Source organism: Muscardinus avellanarius (assembly GCF_963383645.1).
Source record: "Muscardinus avellanarius genome assembly, chromosome: 15".
Classification (NCBI taxonomy): Eukaryota; Metazoa; Chordata; class Mammalia; order Rodentia; family Gliridae; genus Muscardinus; species Muscardinus avellanarius.
The window spans coordinates 63992282-64009306 of NC_137801.1; the positions used below are offsets into that span (position 1 = coordinate 63992282).

Genomic DNA, 17025 nt, shown 5'->3' on the forward strand with positions numbered 1-17025 from the left:
TGAGTTTGGTTAATTCCCTAAGACAAGCCTTTCCTGGAATGGAGAGTCTCTTAGCAAGGAAAGAGGACTGCAGATGAACTCAGTTCTAGTCCAGCCTCTACCTTGCTGTGCGACCAGATGTCTCACAGAGCTTCTATTTTCCATCTGAAAATGAGCCTAAGGATGCCTGTTCTGCCTTAGCTCACAAGATTACCATGAGGAGGGAAGGGCTTTTACCAAGGATGGGATAAACAGGTAGACTGCAGCCGAATGGCTGCCTGGGTGCAGATCCTAGCATCCCTGTGTAATGCTGGGGCAAGTTTCTTAATCGGAACCTGTATGTATGTGTTTCTCACCTTTAAAATAGAGCCATAAGCTGGGCATGGGGACACACACTTAGAATACCAGTACCTGGGAAGCTAAGACAAGAGGATTGCAGATTCAAGGCCAGCTTCAGCAACCTAGCAAGACCCTATTTCAAAATAAAAAGGGCTGCGGGGTGTGGCTTGGAGGTGAAATGCCCCACGGTTCACCACAATTTAGAATAGCTGATTCTAAAGATAAGGAAGAACCTCTGATGATACCTTATTACATTTAGGAAAAAAAAAAACAGAAAACCCCACCATGTCTACACAGTCTGGGTCATCTGTCCCTGATACCTTCTCTAGTCTCATTTTGAGCCACTGTCTGTCTCTGTCAAATTCAGAAGTCTCATTGGCTTCTTTTATCTCAAGAGATCAGGCCTCCTTTCCACCCCAAGATCTCTGCAGTGCTACCTCCTCACTAACCTTCAGGTTTCAGTTGAAATAGCCTTTCCTCCAGAGGCACTTCCTGCCCACTGGGAAGGGCTACCTTCTCACCAACTAGAGGATCTCCTCCTCCTGTGTGCCCATCACAGTTATAACTTAATACTTATTAGTATGGTCACCAGCATGTCAACTCCTCGGGCAAGGTACCTCATCTCTTGTTCGTGGCAAGTCCTAGCACGAGGTTGGGCACATAGTGGATTCTTAAAGAATGTACTTTTATTTTTATTTTGTGGTACTAGGGGTTGAACCCAGAGGCCTTCTACCACCAAGCCCCCAGCCCTATTTTTTTTTATTCTTTATTTTGAAACAGAATCTCACTCCAGTTGTTGAGACTGGCCGTGAACCTGTGATCCTCCTGTCTCAGCCTCCCAGATACTGGTATTACAAGTGTGCACCAGTAGGCCCAGAAAAGAATATATTTTTAAATAAAACTAAATGTATTCAGTAACTATCCTACAGCTCCTATAAAATTTATGAAAGCTGGGACTCTGTTTCTGTTCTCAAAACCTGTATCTCTAGCACCTCGCAGCCATATGGTATTTGTTGAGTGAATGAATGAATGAATGAATGAATGAATGAATGAATGAATAACTTAGAATAACCCCCTTAACTTTTCACCAGAGGAAGATTTTCCTATGGTGGATCTTCTTCCTCTGCCCCATAAATCCAGGCCTGGAGGAGCCAAGGCTTCCTAATCTCCACTGGCACGAGTGTTTGATATCACCTGTTTTCTGTAGTCATTGCTTATACATGTCATAAGAGACACTGGTTTCACAGCAAGGGCTAATAGCAGAATACTGTCCTTCCAAAATATATACATCCTGGACTTCCGGGAAGATGGTGACCGAGAAAAGCGGGGCTTAAGAGCCCCGCTAACAACCAATCTCCATTACCACAAAATCAGCGCCTTTCATAGCCAGAAAACACCATCACCAGAGAAACAAAAAAATCACCAGGCTCCAGAGAGAAAGCAGACTGAGAACAGAGCTCAGAGCCACAGAGGAGATACACCGGCCTCACATCCGAGGACGCGGCAGCAGCGCCATACTGCCGGCGGCAGCAGCGAATTCACCAGACAGCCACAGCAAGCCGAGGTGAGCCACTGCGGAACAGCCAGGCGGGATCTTTCGGCGCAGGGAACATCTAAAGCTCCCAGTGGCTGAGCTCAGCACATGCTGCAGGGATTCAGAGTAGAACTCAAAACCAAGAAGAAATACACCAGCCTCACAGCCGAGGGCGTGGCAGCGGTGCCATATTGCCACCAGCGGCAGCAGCAGTGAATTCACCGAGTCCAATACAGCTACATCTGTGTACTCAAGAACAGTGAGTCAAATTGCGGGCCACAGAGGAGAAATCCCAGTACTGTACTCCCTGGGACTTGGCCCAGTGGGGGAGTGGCGGTGGCAGAGATATCACACCATAGGAGAACGTGCAACCTGGCACCCCCCATAGTCTAAAGCAGCCTCTATCGACTCCCTGGGTCAGAGACTCTGTGATACAACCCAGTAAAGGAGTAGTGGGGTCTGAGATACCACAGACTCGAGATCCAGAGCACCTTAAGCGAAGTCATAGTGACCCAAGGGAAGAACCCAGAGAAGGCACAAACTTCCGAAATCATGGGAAAGAGGAATAACACTGGAGCAATGCATGCCCACAACCCCACAACATCAGAACCCGATAAAACAGAAAATCAGAGATTTCTAGAAGATCAAATCAGGAAAATAACTGTAGAAATAATAGAGGTGCTTCGAAAAGAATTCAGAGAGAGCCAAAAAGAGATAAAGGATGCAATTAATGAAGTAAAGGCCTCAATTCAAAGCATGAACAACCGATTAGACCACATGGAGAATATAATCTCGCTCTTAGAAGATTATCATTCCAAAAATGAACGCATAGTTTCTAATCTAGAAAAAAATATCCAACAGCAGGAATCTGACATTGAAGAAATATGGGCCCATTTTAAGAGAGCTAACCTGAGAATAATTGGAATTGAGGAGGGAAAAGAAACTGAAACCAAAGGGATCAACAATCTCTTCAAGGAAGTAATAGCAGAAAATTTTCCAAACACAGAGCAAGAGGTGGATACACAGGTCCAGGAAACTTATAGAACTCCTTTTAGACAGGATCGGAGAAGAGGATCCCCACGCCACATAATTATCAAAATGACCAATGTGGAAGCCAAGCAGAGAATCTTAAAGGCAACAAAAACAAAGGACCAAGTGACATTCAGAGGCAAACCACTTAGAATCACTCCAGACTTCCCAAACCAAGTCATGAGAGCCAGAAGGGCTTGGAGTAACATATTCCAAACTCTGAAAGAAAATAACTTCCAGCCAAAAATTTCCTACCCAGCAAAACTTTCTATCAAATTAGATGGAAAAATAAGAAGCTTCCATGACAAACAGACACGGAAGGAATTTATGTCTTCAAAACCAGCACTAGAGAAAATACTCAAAGAGATTAACTACAAAGAAGAAATAGGTAACACACACCAGAACCAGAGAAACAAGATTTTCCATCCAACAGACAACTAAGATTGGTTATCTGTGGAGATTCATTATTTATGTTAGTCTTTTACCTATCTCTAAATAGTATTGTTTGCCTTTATTGTTGTTAATTTTTAGGATTTCTAGTTGGAATAATAATATACCTTCAGATATAGCATTTGGAAATATTTTATCCAATTCTATTAGTAACTTTTAACTCTGTTTACATTGTCTTTGGATATACAATTTTTTTTATTTTTAGGGAGTTTGTATACTCTTCTGTTGCCTGTGCCATTGAAATCATATCCAAGAAATCACTGCCAATTTCAGTGTTGTGAGGTTTTATGACCCAGATTTTCTTCTAAAAGTTTATAGTCTTAAGATTTATATTTAGGTCTTTTATCTATTTTGAGTTAATATTTGTATATGGGATTAGGTAAGGGTCCAATTTTATTCTTTTCCATGTAAGTATTATTTTTCAACAATATTTAGTTAAAAGATTATTATTTCCACCACCAAATGTTCATGAAATCCTTGTCAAAAATAACTTGACAATATAGGGAAGAATTTAGCTCTAGGCTTTTATTTAACTCCAATGGTTTATATATCTGCCTTTAGAACAGTACTACACTGTTTCAATTATGGTAGCTTTATATGGTTTGAAATCAGAAAATATATATCTTCTAGCTTTGTTCTTTTTCAAGATCGTTTTGGGTATCTAGAGTCCATATTCCATATTAGGATAGATTTTTTTTCCTGAAAAATAAATATATAAATATATGATAGTTTCACCTAAAAAATAGAAAAAAAATATTCTCTGGTAAGAAAAAAAGCAAAAAGAAATATTGAAATGTTATCTTTAAGTCATCAAAAGCTTGATATCAGACAAATGAAACTGTTATGTGAGATTATCATTTTTAATTTTGGATAAATTGCTATAATACTAGATGTCTACCACTAAGCCAAGCATGGGAAGGAGGGATGGGAAGGGAATGGGGTGGGGATCGGGTGGGGGCTGACTGGGTGATGTGTGCATGTATGTCTACAAAAGTTTGTATCCCACCATGATGTATGAATACAGTGCACCAATAAAAAAATAAAAAAATGAATAAAAAATATATATACATCCCTTGTATCTTCTATTCATGGGTATGTGTAGTCAATCCGTGGTCTGTGTAGTCACTGCTTAATTAAATGGACAAATCTTACGCATCCTTGTTTCATGGACCAGCCTTCTGTACAACAGGTACACCAAATAAATATTAAGACCTGAAGGAATAGCAATTATCCCCTGTGAGTATACTCACTCCTCAGCCCTGCCTCTGTGCCTCAGGACACAATGAAGTTCTTTTTATTTATTTGTTTTTTGTGTGTGTGGGTCTGGAGATGGAACCCAGGGGCATTCAACCTCTGGGCTACACCCCCTGCCCTATTTTTATTCTTTATTTAGAAACCAGGTCTCACTGAGTTGCAGAGGGCCTCACTAAGTAGCTGAGGCTGTCCGCGAACCATGATCCTCTGGTCTCAGCCTCCCGAAAGCTGGGATTACAAGTGTGCGCCACCACACCCGGCTTCACAATAAAGTTCTTAAGGAGCTTGAAATTAAAGCCACTTAAGCCTTTTCCTGGTCATCCCTTAGGATAAGAGCAAGAATTCCTCCTCTCTTCACCCCCCACACACATACACTGCAATCCATCTTTCACAATTACATCTGCTAAATCAGTTTTGCTCAAACACCCTCCAAAGGCCTTTTCTGTAGTTTATAAAACTGTGTCCAAATCCCTCAGGCTAACTCAGAGGGCTGTGACACAGCTTCTTTCTGTGCTGTCTTTGCAAGCCCTGCTTACCCCCGTACCACTGGTTTGCCCCATCTTTGGTCCTCCTGGTCTCACCTCCAGGAGCATCTCTCTCCCATATCTCCACGAAGCTCCTATCTTCAGAAGCCCAGTGAGGTCTTGGTTTAACCACTTCTATTACTCATCAACATACTTTCTCCATGAACACAACTTCTATCTCAAACTCAACTTAGACATGAAGCTCCTTAGGACCAGTCCTGTGTTTTGTTTCCCCTCCGTTTTGTTTCCCCTCCGTTATCCCTAAGGGAAAAGTAAACTCGGACTACATCATACAAGTTCAGAGTCTTGTTGCTCTGGTTGACTGATTGGACACAGTGGGTCAGGAGACAAGGGCAGCGCATGGCCCTTGACCTCACGCCCAATGGGTTTTACAGCACGAGAGGAGGTTTTATCTCAGAAGGTTCTTTCTTTCTCTTGTATCTCCCTGGGCTTGGTTGACGGTCTCTAGAAGTCACTGAATTTTAAATCATAACTTTGCCTCACCCCTTTTAACCCAGTACTCCCTCTTACAGATGAGAAGCCTTTCGCCGTGGAAGATACCTACTTGCTCTGTCCAGCGCCTATCTTAAAGGAAGTTGGCATGTAAGTTTTCACCCGCAACAGTCTTTCAGCCAGTGGGGAGGAGAGGAGAGGCGGATAAGACAAAGGGAAAAGAAAACTGTTGCTTTCTCCATTAGCATAATGGGGTCTTTCTCCAGATTCCTCCAGCAATGATGGTGCTGGTGCCCATAGTGAGCCGGGCACTGGGACAGGTGTTTTATGGAATCTGTCTTCATCCTCCCCAGTTCTCCGTGAACCAGAGTTTTCTATTACACAATATGAAGGCTGCGGCTCAGGGAACTGAAGTCGCTTGCTCAAGGTCACACAGCAGTCAGTAGAGGCTCCTGGGCCCAAACCCAGGTCTGTGTGACATAATCACAACTACATTTCTAGAAAGTTCTCCCATGTATTACCCCACCCTGTACTCATGACAGATACCTGCTAGGAAACTGTTATTTCCTCCTGAGAAAGAGGAAACTCAGAAGCCTCAGAAAGGTGAAGTGAGGCCTTGGCTGGTTCATAACAAACTAAGACCCCAGACTTGGACCTTCCATGGGCCCTCAGGGCCGCTCCCTCACTCCTCTGCAGAGCATGGTATTCTCCCAGAGTTTCCTGAACTAATTTATGGGGGGTGGATCTCATGGTGGTGCTATTATAATAAGTGCTCTTGAGAGATGATCAAAATGCTCAACAGAAGAAAAAGAATTAGCACCCTGAACAAGAGAAGAATTACACAGGGAAACAGAGACACAGCGCAGGAAACAGCCTTCCAAAATCCCGTCTATAGCTGGGTGCGGTGGCGCACGTTTGTAATCCCTGTGCTTGGAAGGCGGAGACCGGAGGATTGCGCTGGTTTGAAGCCAGCCGCACTGGCTTAAGAGACCCTGTTTCCAAATAAAAATATAAAATAGGTCTGGGAGTGTAGCCCGGAGAGAGAAGGGCTTCCAGGAACCCCAGTACCACCAAAAAAAAAAAAAAAAAAAAAAATCCCGTCTGTGGGAACCTGGAGATAGGCTGTTGGCCTTAAGGAAAAAAGTAAGAGTCATTCATCCAGTTCTTTCAATCATGTGTTCCTATCATAAGACCCCTGACTCTGATTTTCTGACATCAGCCTGTGTGACCACAGGTTCCATAATCGCCCCATATCCTTGCTGAAAAATACAATGGAATGTAAGCTCATGCCTCATAGAAGGGAAAAGGCAAATGAGTTTATCTCCTGCTTTCTCTCTGTGAGTTTGCTGGATAGTAAGCGACAAAGCCACCCCCATCAGGTGGCTGAGAGTCCAGATGATGACCGCAAACTTCAAGCCGGTTTACCCCTTTGGACTTGAACCACTTCTGAGCAATACTTTGTCCTGCTACAGCGTGACAAGTAAATTAAATAAAAGCAGGCCTGCCTGGCCCAACAATGCAGTTGCTGCCAGACACGGAGGTGCCTTAAAACAGCAGCCAAGCATGTCTGGACCTCTCTCTAGAGTTGGAAGTGGATGGATTAGAAAGACCATCCTCTACTTTCCACAAGGAGAAAAGGCGGCCCCCGGGGAAGAGACCGCAGTCCCGGGGGCAGTCAGAGCAGAGGAGACCCAGGCGCCTGGCTCCTCGCCCATATTTCTTTGCACAGCATGCTGAGCGTCTCTGCCGCCCTGTCGTTGCAGGAACGCCGCGCTCCAGGTCAGCATGAACGATGGCCTCTCCTTCATCTCCAGTTCTGTCATTATCACCACCACACACTGCGTAAGTCCCTCTACTAAACACCTCGCTGCCATCCATTACCATCGCCAAAAACATTTCTTAAATGTCCCCAATCTTCTCCAAATGCCTCCCTGGGAAGATCTCTGGTTCTTTGTTCTCTTCGGCCAATTCAGGGGTGACCTGTGCTCTGGAGTATTTCAGGAATGCCTGTAGCAGGTCTGCCAGGTTCCCCATTCCTGGTGTGGAAGGGGAGCCCTGGACGCAATGGCCTGTCCAGGTGGTAACGTGAGCTGTGTCTGAGCTGTAGTGAGGGTGGGTGCCTGAGCTGAGAGAGTGGACTTCCCTAAGAGAGAATGGCTAAGCTGGGCATAGTGACACACGTTTTTAATCTCAGTACTCAGGACAGCGCAGGTTTGCAGCCAGCCTCAGCAACTTAGACCCTGTTTCACAATAAAAATAAAATGAGCCGGGCGTGGTGGCACACACTTGTAATCCCAGCATTCGGGAGGCTGAGACAGGAGGATCGCGGTTCGTGGACGGCCTCAGCTACTTAGCGAGGCCCTCCGCAACTCACTGAGACCCGGTTTCAAAATAAAGGATAAAAAAATAGGAGCTGGGCGTGGTGGCGCATGCTTGTAATCCCAGCATTTGGGAAGCTGAGACAGGAGGATCACGGTTCGTGGACGGCCTCAGCTACTTAGTGAGGCCCTTCGCAACTCAGTGAGACCCTGTTTCAAAATAAAGGATAAAAATAGGGCAGGGGGTGTGGCTCAGAGGTAGAATGTCCCTGGGTTCCATCCCCAGACCCACCAAAAAAAAAAAAAAAAATGACCTGGAGGTATAGCTTGGAGGTAGAACGTAGAATGCTCCTGGGTTCAACTTCCAAAGCGAGAGAGAGGAGAGGAGAGGAGAGGAGAGGAGAGGAGAGGAGAGGAGAGAGAGAGAGAGAGAGAGAGAGAGAGAGAGAGAGAGAGAGAGAGAGAGAGAAGGAGAGAGAGAGAGATATTGGATGCTATATTCAGAAAACATGTCTTGGAAAGATTTTCTCTAAAGGGAAATAGGAAAATGAGCATTGGCTAAAAGAAGATGCAGGGTTTATAGAGAACCTTTTATTTAGGACAGGAGAAATTGACAATTGTTTATATGATGGTGAAAATAATCCAGGGGAAAATGGAACATTGATGAAGCAGGAGAGGGGGCAGGCACCCTGCGTCAGAGCTGGTGAGGCAGGAGTGGGGGCTGCTTCCTCTCTGCCAGCAACTCAGAAATTGCTTCTCCCGATCCTTCATGAGAGGTAGCTTTCATTTCTGGCTGCACATAAAGTCACCTGGAAAGCTTTCCTTTTTTTATTTTATTTGACTTGTGCCTTGCAATTATACATGATAGTGAGGTTCGGTGTGATCAAAACAGCATGCGCTCAGGTCTTGGAGTACTTCCTCCATCTCCCACCCCCTCCCCCATTAGTGAAATTGGTTGTGATGCCTTCACACTCTGCCATAGTATTATTTTAACTGTTTCTGTCTTCAATTCTTCCTTCTTCCCTTCCTGATTCTCTCCCCCAATCTCCTTCCACTAGTCTTCAGTCTCTCCCTGCACTATTTCAAGTCCCCTATGTTTTCTATTTTCTCTCTAGCTTCCACAAAGGGAAGAAAACATACAACCCTTAACGTTCTGAGACTGGCAGGTATCACTTAGCATAAAGTTCTCTCGTCCCATTTTCTTGCAAATGACATAATTTTGTTCTTCTTTATGGCTGAAGGGGATTCTGTTGTGTGTACACACCACCTTTTCCTTATCCATTTATCTGTTGACGGACACTTGGGTTGGTTCCATGATTTGGCTGTTGTGAATCATGATGATATAAACATGGATAGGCATGTATCTCTAGAATATTCTGACTTGAATTCTTTTGGAAAGATACCAAGGAATAGTAGAGCTGAGTCTTATGGTTCTTCCATTTCTGGTTTTTTGAGGACCCTCCAAACGAATCTCCATAATGATTGTACTAAGCCACAATTCCACCAACAGTGTGTAAGAGTTCCTATTTCCCCATATCCTCACCAGCATTTGTTGAAAGACTTTTCAAAAAGATCAGTGCTCTCACTTCACGCCAGACTGATTGAACCAAAGTCTCTGGCAGGAACCCTGGCTTTGGCAGTTTCGAGGCCTTAGGAGGTTGTGGTGTGCAGCCTTGGCTGGGAACTCTTGGGCCTCCGTAGTTGCTCTTGCCTGCACTCAGTGTCTCAGAGCTTAGCCCATCAGGAGCAGCTGCCACTTAGCTCACATGAAGAACTCAGCTCCAGCCAGGAGTGGTGGCACACACTTGTAATCCCAGTACTTGGGGGGGCTGAGACAGGAGGATCACAGGTTCACAGCTAGCCTCGGCAAAGTGAGACCGTGTTTCAAAATAAACAATAAAATAGGTCTAGGGTGTAGCTCAGAGGTAGAATGCACCATGAATTCAATCTCCAGGACCAACACACACACACACACACACACACACACACACACACACACACACACATCTTAAGCATTTCCAAACCAACTTTTATCTGAATACTCAGTTTCTTTAACTGAATGCACATTCTCCATTAGCAACTAAAGTGTTTGACCTGGTGGTCAGTATTAGTATTTAAGGTTGCATCCTTAATATCCTCACAGAAAAACAAGAGATAAGAGACATGCGGTTATCTCTTAAGTGAACAGGAAGCCAGGCCTCATAATGGAGAACTTGCTCCTTCCTAACCCCCCTACTGTCAACTTGCAACCTGTGTTAGTGCCAAACCAACTTTCTTGGAAGCTGAGTAAGCCAGCATAATGGCTACAGATGACAGAAAAGTTTAATTGATCAAAGCAAGAGACTCGGGTTGTCACAGAGAAGTGTCACCACTGAGAAATGTCCCCATCTCAGACATCTGGTCAACCCTCATCACTATATGCTTGGACAGGACACCACCAAATTTGAAAATTGTATGCAGAAGCAGTGAAATTTCTTCAAGTGTCTGGTTCTTTTGGAAATGGACTCTTTTGAAACCTGCCACCCTGCAGGAAATGATTAAAATACCCCAAATCTAATAAGTCCATTCCAGATTCCTCCCTATTTTTGAGTGATCCAACAGTGTGGAGCTGTATTTCTCATTATGCCTGACCATACCACAGAGAAATTGTTACTGCCCTTGAGACCACAGGGCAGGGGAAGCAGGAAGAGGAAATGTTGTAGGACTAAGCTTGCGGTGTGACAAATACAGGGTGACAAATTTAAATATGGGCCTCTAAATGAAGAAGAAAAGGTGCCCTTACCAATCAATATATTGCAAACCTTTAAAAATTCCCAATAAGGTCCCACTGCATCTCCCCCACTCCCTCCACTTACGCCTTGCATTGTCCTCATCTGACTGCATGTTACTAAGTTCCTGTTCAACTGACCCTTGATTAAGACCACCTTCTAATAGAGTCAATATTATTGCCTTTTCTGTATTTCTCTACAATTAAATTCTAACCATCTTAAATTCAAAGATCTGAGCTCCAAGCCCACTCATTCACTTACTCAGCAAACACTCACTGATTACAATATGGGTCACTTCCTAGGTGCTTAGGACTCATTGGAGAACATAATAGACAGAAATCCTATTGTGGGGGGAGGTAGACAGTGAACAATAAACCTAATAAATAGATTTCATACTATGTTCAAAGGTAACACATTCTAGAAGAAAACAGAGCAGAGTAAGAGGATTTGGGACTACCCAGATGTCTGAGACTTGGACATCGCTCAGAGGGGGCCCTTCTCACCCCTGAGGGTTGGTTGGGTTCCTAGGGATGAGAAGTGGGCATGTGGGCAGTGAGGGGGTTAACCACGAGGCTATGGGAGGGTGGAAAGGGTGGGATGTTGCAAGCCAAGAGCCCTGTTGCTAAGACCCTGAGGACATAGATCCCTCGTGTTGAAGGAAGAACAAGAAGTCGGCAGCCAGTCTCTGAGCGTGAGTGAGCGGGGCAGCAGCAGTGAGGGAATTGGGGTGGAGACTCTAGGTTCTTGGAAGGATTGGACCTTGGAATAGGGGACCCACAAGGCTTGACCTCCACTAGAAAGGTCACGCTGGCTGCTGGAAGAGCATGTGGGGAGACAAGGAAGCAATGGGAATAGTTAGGAAGGTTCTGGAAATATCTCAGGCAAACCAGTGGAGGGAGGAAATGTGGCTGGAGAGAAGTGGTCAGAATCTGATATATTTTGAAAGCCGAGCTAATGGATGTCCCGAGGCATGGCGTGTGAGGCTTGAAGCAACCAAGGATGGCCCCAGGGGTGGGCCTCAGTCACTGAAAGGATGGTGTTGTCAGCAGCTGACAGATGGGAGGAACACCAGAGGAGAAGACAGAGAAAATCGGGAAATGCAATCTTGAGGTTTACCAGTTGTATGGCCTTGACCGAGTTATTTAGCCCCTGTGTGCTTCAGTTTCCTGATGGATAAAATAAAGATAAGGATAGCTTACTATCCTGCAGTACTGGCCAGGTAGTAAGTGCTCAATAAATGTAGGATATGTTTTGCCAGGTGCAATGGTGCACACCTGTAAGCCCAGCAAATCAGGAGGCTGAGGCAGAAGGGTCACAAATTGGAAGCCAGCCAGGGAAACGTAGCAAGACCCTGTCTCAAAATAAAAATAAAAAGTGTGCCCCTGGGTTTGATTCCCTAGTGCTGCAAAAGATAATAATAAATAGACAAATAAGATAAAAAGATGACTTTTTTTAGCGGAGGTTTAATCAGAAATTTGGAACTAGCTGGGGGTGGTGGCGCACACTTGTAATCCCAGTACTTGAGAGGCTGAGACAGGAAAATCACGGTTCTCAGACAGCCTCGGCTACTTAGTGAGGCCTTCCGTGACTTAGTGAGACCTTGTTTCAAAATAAAAAATAATAATAAAGAAATAAAGAATGGGCTGGGCGTGGTGGCGCACAACTGTAATCCCAGCATTTGGGAGGCGGAAATGGGAGGATCGCGATTCGTGGACAGCCTCTTAGCTACTTAGCAAGGCCCTTTGCAACTCAGTGAGACCCTGTTTCAAAAATAAAAAAGACTAAAAAAGTGGGGCTGGGAGTGCCGCTCAGAGTTCAGTGCCCCTGGGTTCCATCCCCAGTACCACAAAAAAATAAAGAATGAAAGAAGGAAGGAAGGAAGAGAGAGAGAAAGAAAGAAAGAAAGAAAGAAAGAAAGAAAGAAAGAAAGAAAGAAAGAAAGAAAGAAAGAAAGAAAGAAAGAAAGAAAGGAAAATAGGTAGGGCTGGGGATGTAGCTCCGGGGTAGAATGCCCCGGGGTTCCATCATAGTACCACAGAAGAAAGAAAGGAAAGAGAGAGAGAATTTGGAACTGAGAATTTGGAACTAACTAGAGATTCTTCTGAGAGAGTTGGCTTCTTCATTCAGAGTCCTGGAGTCCTGTCATAACAAAGGGCTCTTCTGAGACAAAAGGCATCCTGGGGATTGCATGTTTGCCACTCAGCCAAGCTCAAGTGATTGTAAGGGAGGAGACAAGGTCCAAAATCACCCAGAGAAAGAGATTTGTACTCAAACACCAAACTCCAGTCCCCAGCCGGGCCTTACACAGAAGCTGAAATTTAAGACTGAATCCATCACGGGGCAAAAAAGAGATGCGGGTGGAAGGTGCAGCCCAGGAGATGCAATAAGGTCTTGGACTTATGTTTGTTTAGAGGACACGGTTTTTAGATCAGAGATGATCCCCTGGGTCTGAGTAAAGGGTTAGTCTTGTCAGCACCAGTTGCAGCCTGCCAGGTCCATCACCTGGAACCAAAAATCATTTTAAAATATGTAGTTGAGACTTTTCTCGCTTTATTTGGTGCCCATTTGGACAACTCTGTCACAAGTTTTCAAGATCCACAATGAATAACTCTTGCTCCTGCCAGAAGCAGAAATTCCATGAGGTTTTACAGGAAAGAGAGTTTTCCATCCAAGAGCTAAAAGATTCCTATACAAATGGTAAACTGTGTTGTGCTCCATGACTATAGAAAATGGTCAGATACCTAGAGTCCTTCCTCACCAGCCCATTCCATACTCTCCATCGCTGTAGTCTTAACCTACCTCTTTTTTCCTCCCTAACCTCTCACCACAGATTGCAAAAATCACTAAATATGGTATGGCTTAAAGGGAAATATGGGAAAGTCTGTCCCTTTTAATAACAAAGCAAACAAATTTTAGTGCCTTGAGTTTTCATGAAGGTTGTCTTCTTTTCAATAAATATTTTACAGTTCTGTAATTTCCCACCCAAAGGACCAAAAATTCAGGGAATTATTCAACAAGTATGTTCTAAACTCCTACTATCACCCCAGTGCCTCACTTACCATTTTATAAAGCCGTTGAAGAGATGAGTCAAACAAATCTATTAAATAGAGTATATAATAAAGAACAGGACTGTGTGAGTCAGGTAAAACAGGCCATTCCTCTTCAGGCAGGAGGCCATTCCTGAGGGGTGATTTGAAAAATGGTAATTGTAGGTGGAGACGTTGGAAGAGGCGACTCCTTAAAGAAAATGAACCTGAGAAAGCACTAGGTATGTCTCAGCACAGTTTGTGGTCCCTCCCAGAACTGTGACTCCACTTTTCCTTTTCCTCTCCTTGTGTACCAATTGCTTGTGCCTGCTGACTGGGGGCCATATCTCAAGTTGGCAACTACTCCTCTCATAGGAGGTACAGCCCACGCCCTTGATGTCGGTCACTTCGTGTGTGACCACGAGGCCCAGCTGCTGCTTCGGGATGGTAACTGTGATCAGGAGTTGATTTCTGTTAGAGACCAGATTGGAAAATCTTGTCCTTCCAAACAAGGAACAAGGAAGGAGACCTAAAGTGAGATACGTGCTCTAAAACCAACCAAATAAACAGGGAACCGTCCCCCCCCCTAACTTAAATAAAACACAGCCTGACTACAAATAGCAACAAGGGTTAATAAAGTTGAGAAGATTCCTGTGAGGTCAGTGTTCAGAGAAATTCTTTTTGAATGAAGATAGAAACTCAACAAACTTGAGAAACTCAACAAAACAAGAACCACTGTAATATGTTAGAACATAATAGAGGAATTATGAACACAGGATAAGTTCTGATTTCACATCCTAGCCTCTCCACTTTCTATGGTGATCTCGAGCAAGTTAATCTAGCCTGTCTCAAAGCCTGTCTTGCATGATTATAATAGAGATTCATTATATACATATAATTGCGTATACATGTGGATATATAGAGAGAGAACACTTGAAGGAGGAAATATATAATATATATAGCGTATATTATAGTACTTAAAATCCACAACAAGCTGTCAAAGAATGACATTTATTAGTTTATTGATCTCATTCTCTTTCCTTTACAACTAAAAGTTTCCCTGTCCAATTAAGAGATTTGTAATACATGTCCTGTGGCTTATAAACAGGCTATTTGTCACTGATTAAGAGGCATGCTTCCTTTTGAGTAAGCTGGATTTTAAGAAGAGGCTGGGGCCGGGCGTGGTGGCGCACGCTTGTAATCCCTGCTCTTGGGAGGCGGAGACAGGAGGATGGCGCAGGTTCGAAGCCAGCCGCGCGTGCTGGCTTAGGAGACCCTGTTTCCAAATAAAAATATAAAAAATAGGTCTGGGAGTGTAGGCTGGAGGTAGAAGGGCTTCCAGGAACCCCAGTACCACCAAAAAAAAAAAAAAAAGAGGCTGGAAAACACTTTGAAGATGTTGCTTGCAAAATAACTAGAGAGTAAACACCAATGAATCAGATTCCGTAATAAGTCAAACAAGGTTGGGTTGCAGTCTCTCTTTGCTACCTTTTTTTTTTTTTTTTTTGGTGGTGGTGGTACTGGGGTTTCTGGAAGCCCTTCTACCTCTGGGCTACACTCCCAGACCTATTTTTACATTTTTTATTTGGAAACAGGGTCTCCTAAGCCAGCACGTGCGGCTGGCTTCGAACCTACGCGATTCTCCTGTCTCTGCCTCCCAAGCGTGGGGATTACAAGCGTGTGCCACCACGCCCGGCTTTTTTTTTTTTGGGGGGTACTGGGGGTGGAACCCAGAGGCTTTCGACCTCCGGGCTATACTCCCAGACCATATATATATATATATATATATAATTTTTTTTTAAATAGGGTTTCACTAAGTTGCTGAAAGCCTCACTAAGTAGCTGAGGCTGGCTTTGAACCCGTGCGATCCTCCTGTCTCAGCCTCCCAAGCGCAGGGATTACAAGCGTGTGCCACCACACCCAGCTTTTTTTTTTTAATTTTTATTGGTGCATTATATTCATACATCACATTGGGGTAAAAAACTTGTGTGTACAGATATGTACACATCACTGATTTAACCCTTACCCAATTCCCACCCCATCCCCTCCCCGTCCTTCCCTCCCTTGCTCGGCTTATTGGTTGACTTCGATATGTTTAAGTACATTGTGTGTTTTAGAGATTTTCCTCTTCCCCCCTCCTTTCTCCTCCTTTAGGTTGTCTTGTTTGCTCCTCTATAGGATTTCCTTTTTCATCTAGAGTTCCTCCTATGACCCATTTCTCCCTAACTCTCACATATTAGGGTAAGCATCTGATTTTTTATTTTTTGTGACTGACTAATCTCATTTAGCATAATGTCCTCCAGTTCCATCCATTTCCCTGAAAATGATGGAATTGAGTTCTTTGCTACTTTTAAAAAACATTTTCGCAGTAAATGAGTCTAATAAATAGTAACATAAGGAGAATAGCTAGACAACCTGGAAGTGTGAATTAAAGCAATTATTTATTATAAAGTGGATACAGCAGAGCATTAAAATCCTACTATCTCCAGCTGGGTATGGTGGTACTGGCTTGTAATCCCAGTGCTTGGGAGGCTGAGACAGGAGGATTGCGCAGGTTCGAAGCCAGCCTCAGCTATGTAATGAGGCTCTCAGCAACTTAGTGAGACTCTGTTTCCAAATAAAATATAAAAATAGATCTGGGAGTATACCCCAGGGGTAGAAAGCCCCTGGGATCTACCCCCAGTACCACCAAAAAAAAAAAAAATCCTATTAGCTCTAAAATAGTCCATCACACATATTTGGAGGCATTTTACTCTTTTATGTAGTTGAGATCTGCAGCCTCAGAAAAGACTCTACAAGCCAGGTGTGGTGACACATGCTTGTAATCCCAGTATTTGGGAGGCTGAGACAGGAGGATCACAGGTTCCCGGCCAGCCTCAGCAACTTGTGAGGCCCTCTGCAATTTAGCGAGACCCTGTTTCAAAATAAAAAATAAAATAAGGCTGGGGGTGTAGCTCAGAGGTAGAATGCCCCTGGATTCAGTCCCCAGGACCAAAAAAAAAGACTCTAAAGGCTCCACAGACTGCTATGCCTCTCCATGATTTTAGAATATGGCTTGGTATCTAGAGAAATGCACCTGCCACCAACTTGTTTCCCAAAGGTTTTCATGAATTCAGACTATACATCCCCAAATTATGGCATTTTCTATAAATATTTGTTTTGAGTGTGTGTGTGTGTGTGTGTGTGTGTGTGTGTGTGTGTGAGAGAGAGAGAGAGAGAGAGAGAGAGAGAGAGAGAGAGAGAGAGAGAAAGAGACCTAGAAAGACCTGAAATATTCACCCCACTGCAAAGAATTATCTGGTTTAAAATGTCAGTAGTGCAATGGTTGAAAAACTCTAAAGAATCAGAGTT

At 44.0% G+C, this 17025-nt stretch overlaps 1 protein-coding gene across 2 annotated transcripts in view; it reads left to right on the forward strand.

Annotated features, from left to right (window-relative positions):
- The window catches only part of ANTXR1 (ANTXR cell adhesion molecule 1), a gene marked incomplete at both ends in the record, with an annotated part of 238604 nt that overhangs the window by 105066 nt on the left and 116513 nt on the right, over positions 1-17025 (forward strand). For both annotated transcript variants that reach the window (XM_080711616.1, XM_080711617.1), the window contains 2 exons: positions 5643-5712; positions 7326-7404. In XM_080711616.1, the coding sequence (XP_080567742.1) occupies positions 5643-5712; positions 7326-7404 (149 nt within the window). The remainder of the gene's footprint in view (positions 1-5642; positions 5713-7325; positions 7405-17025) is intronic.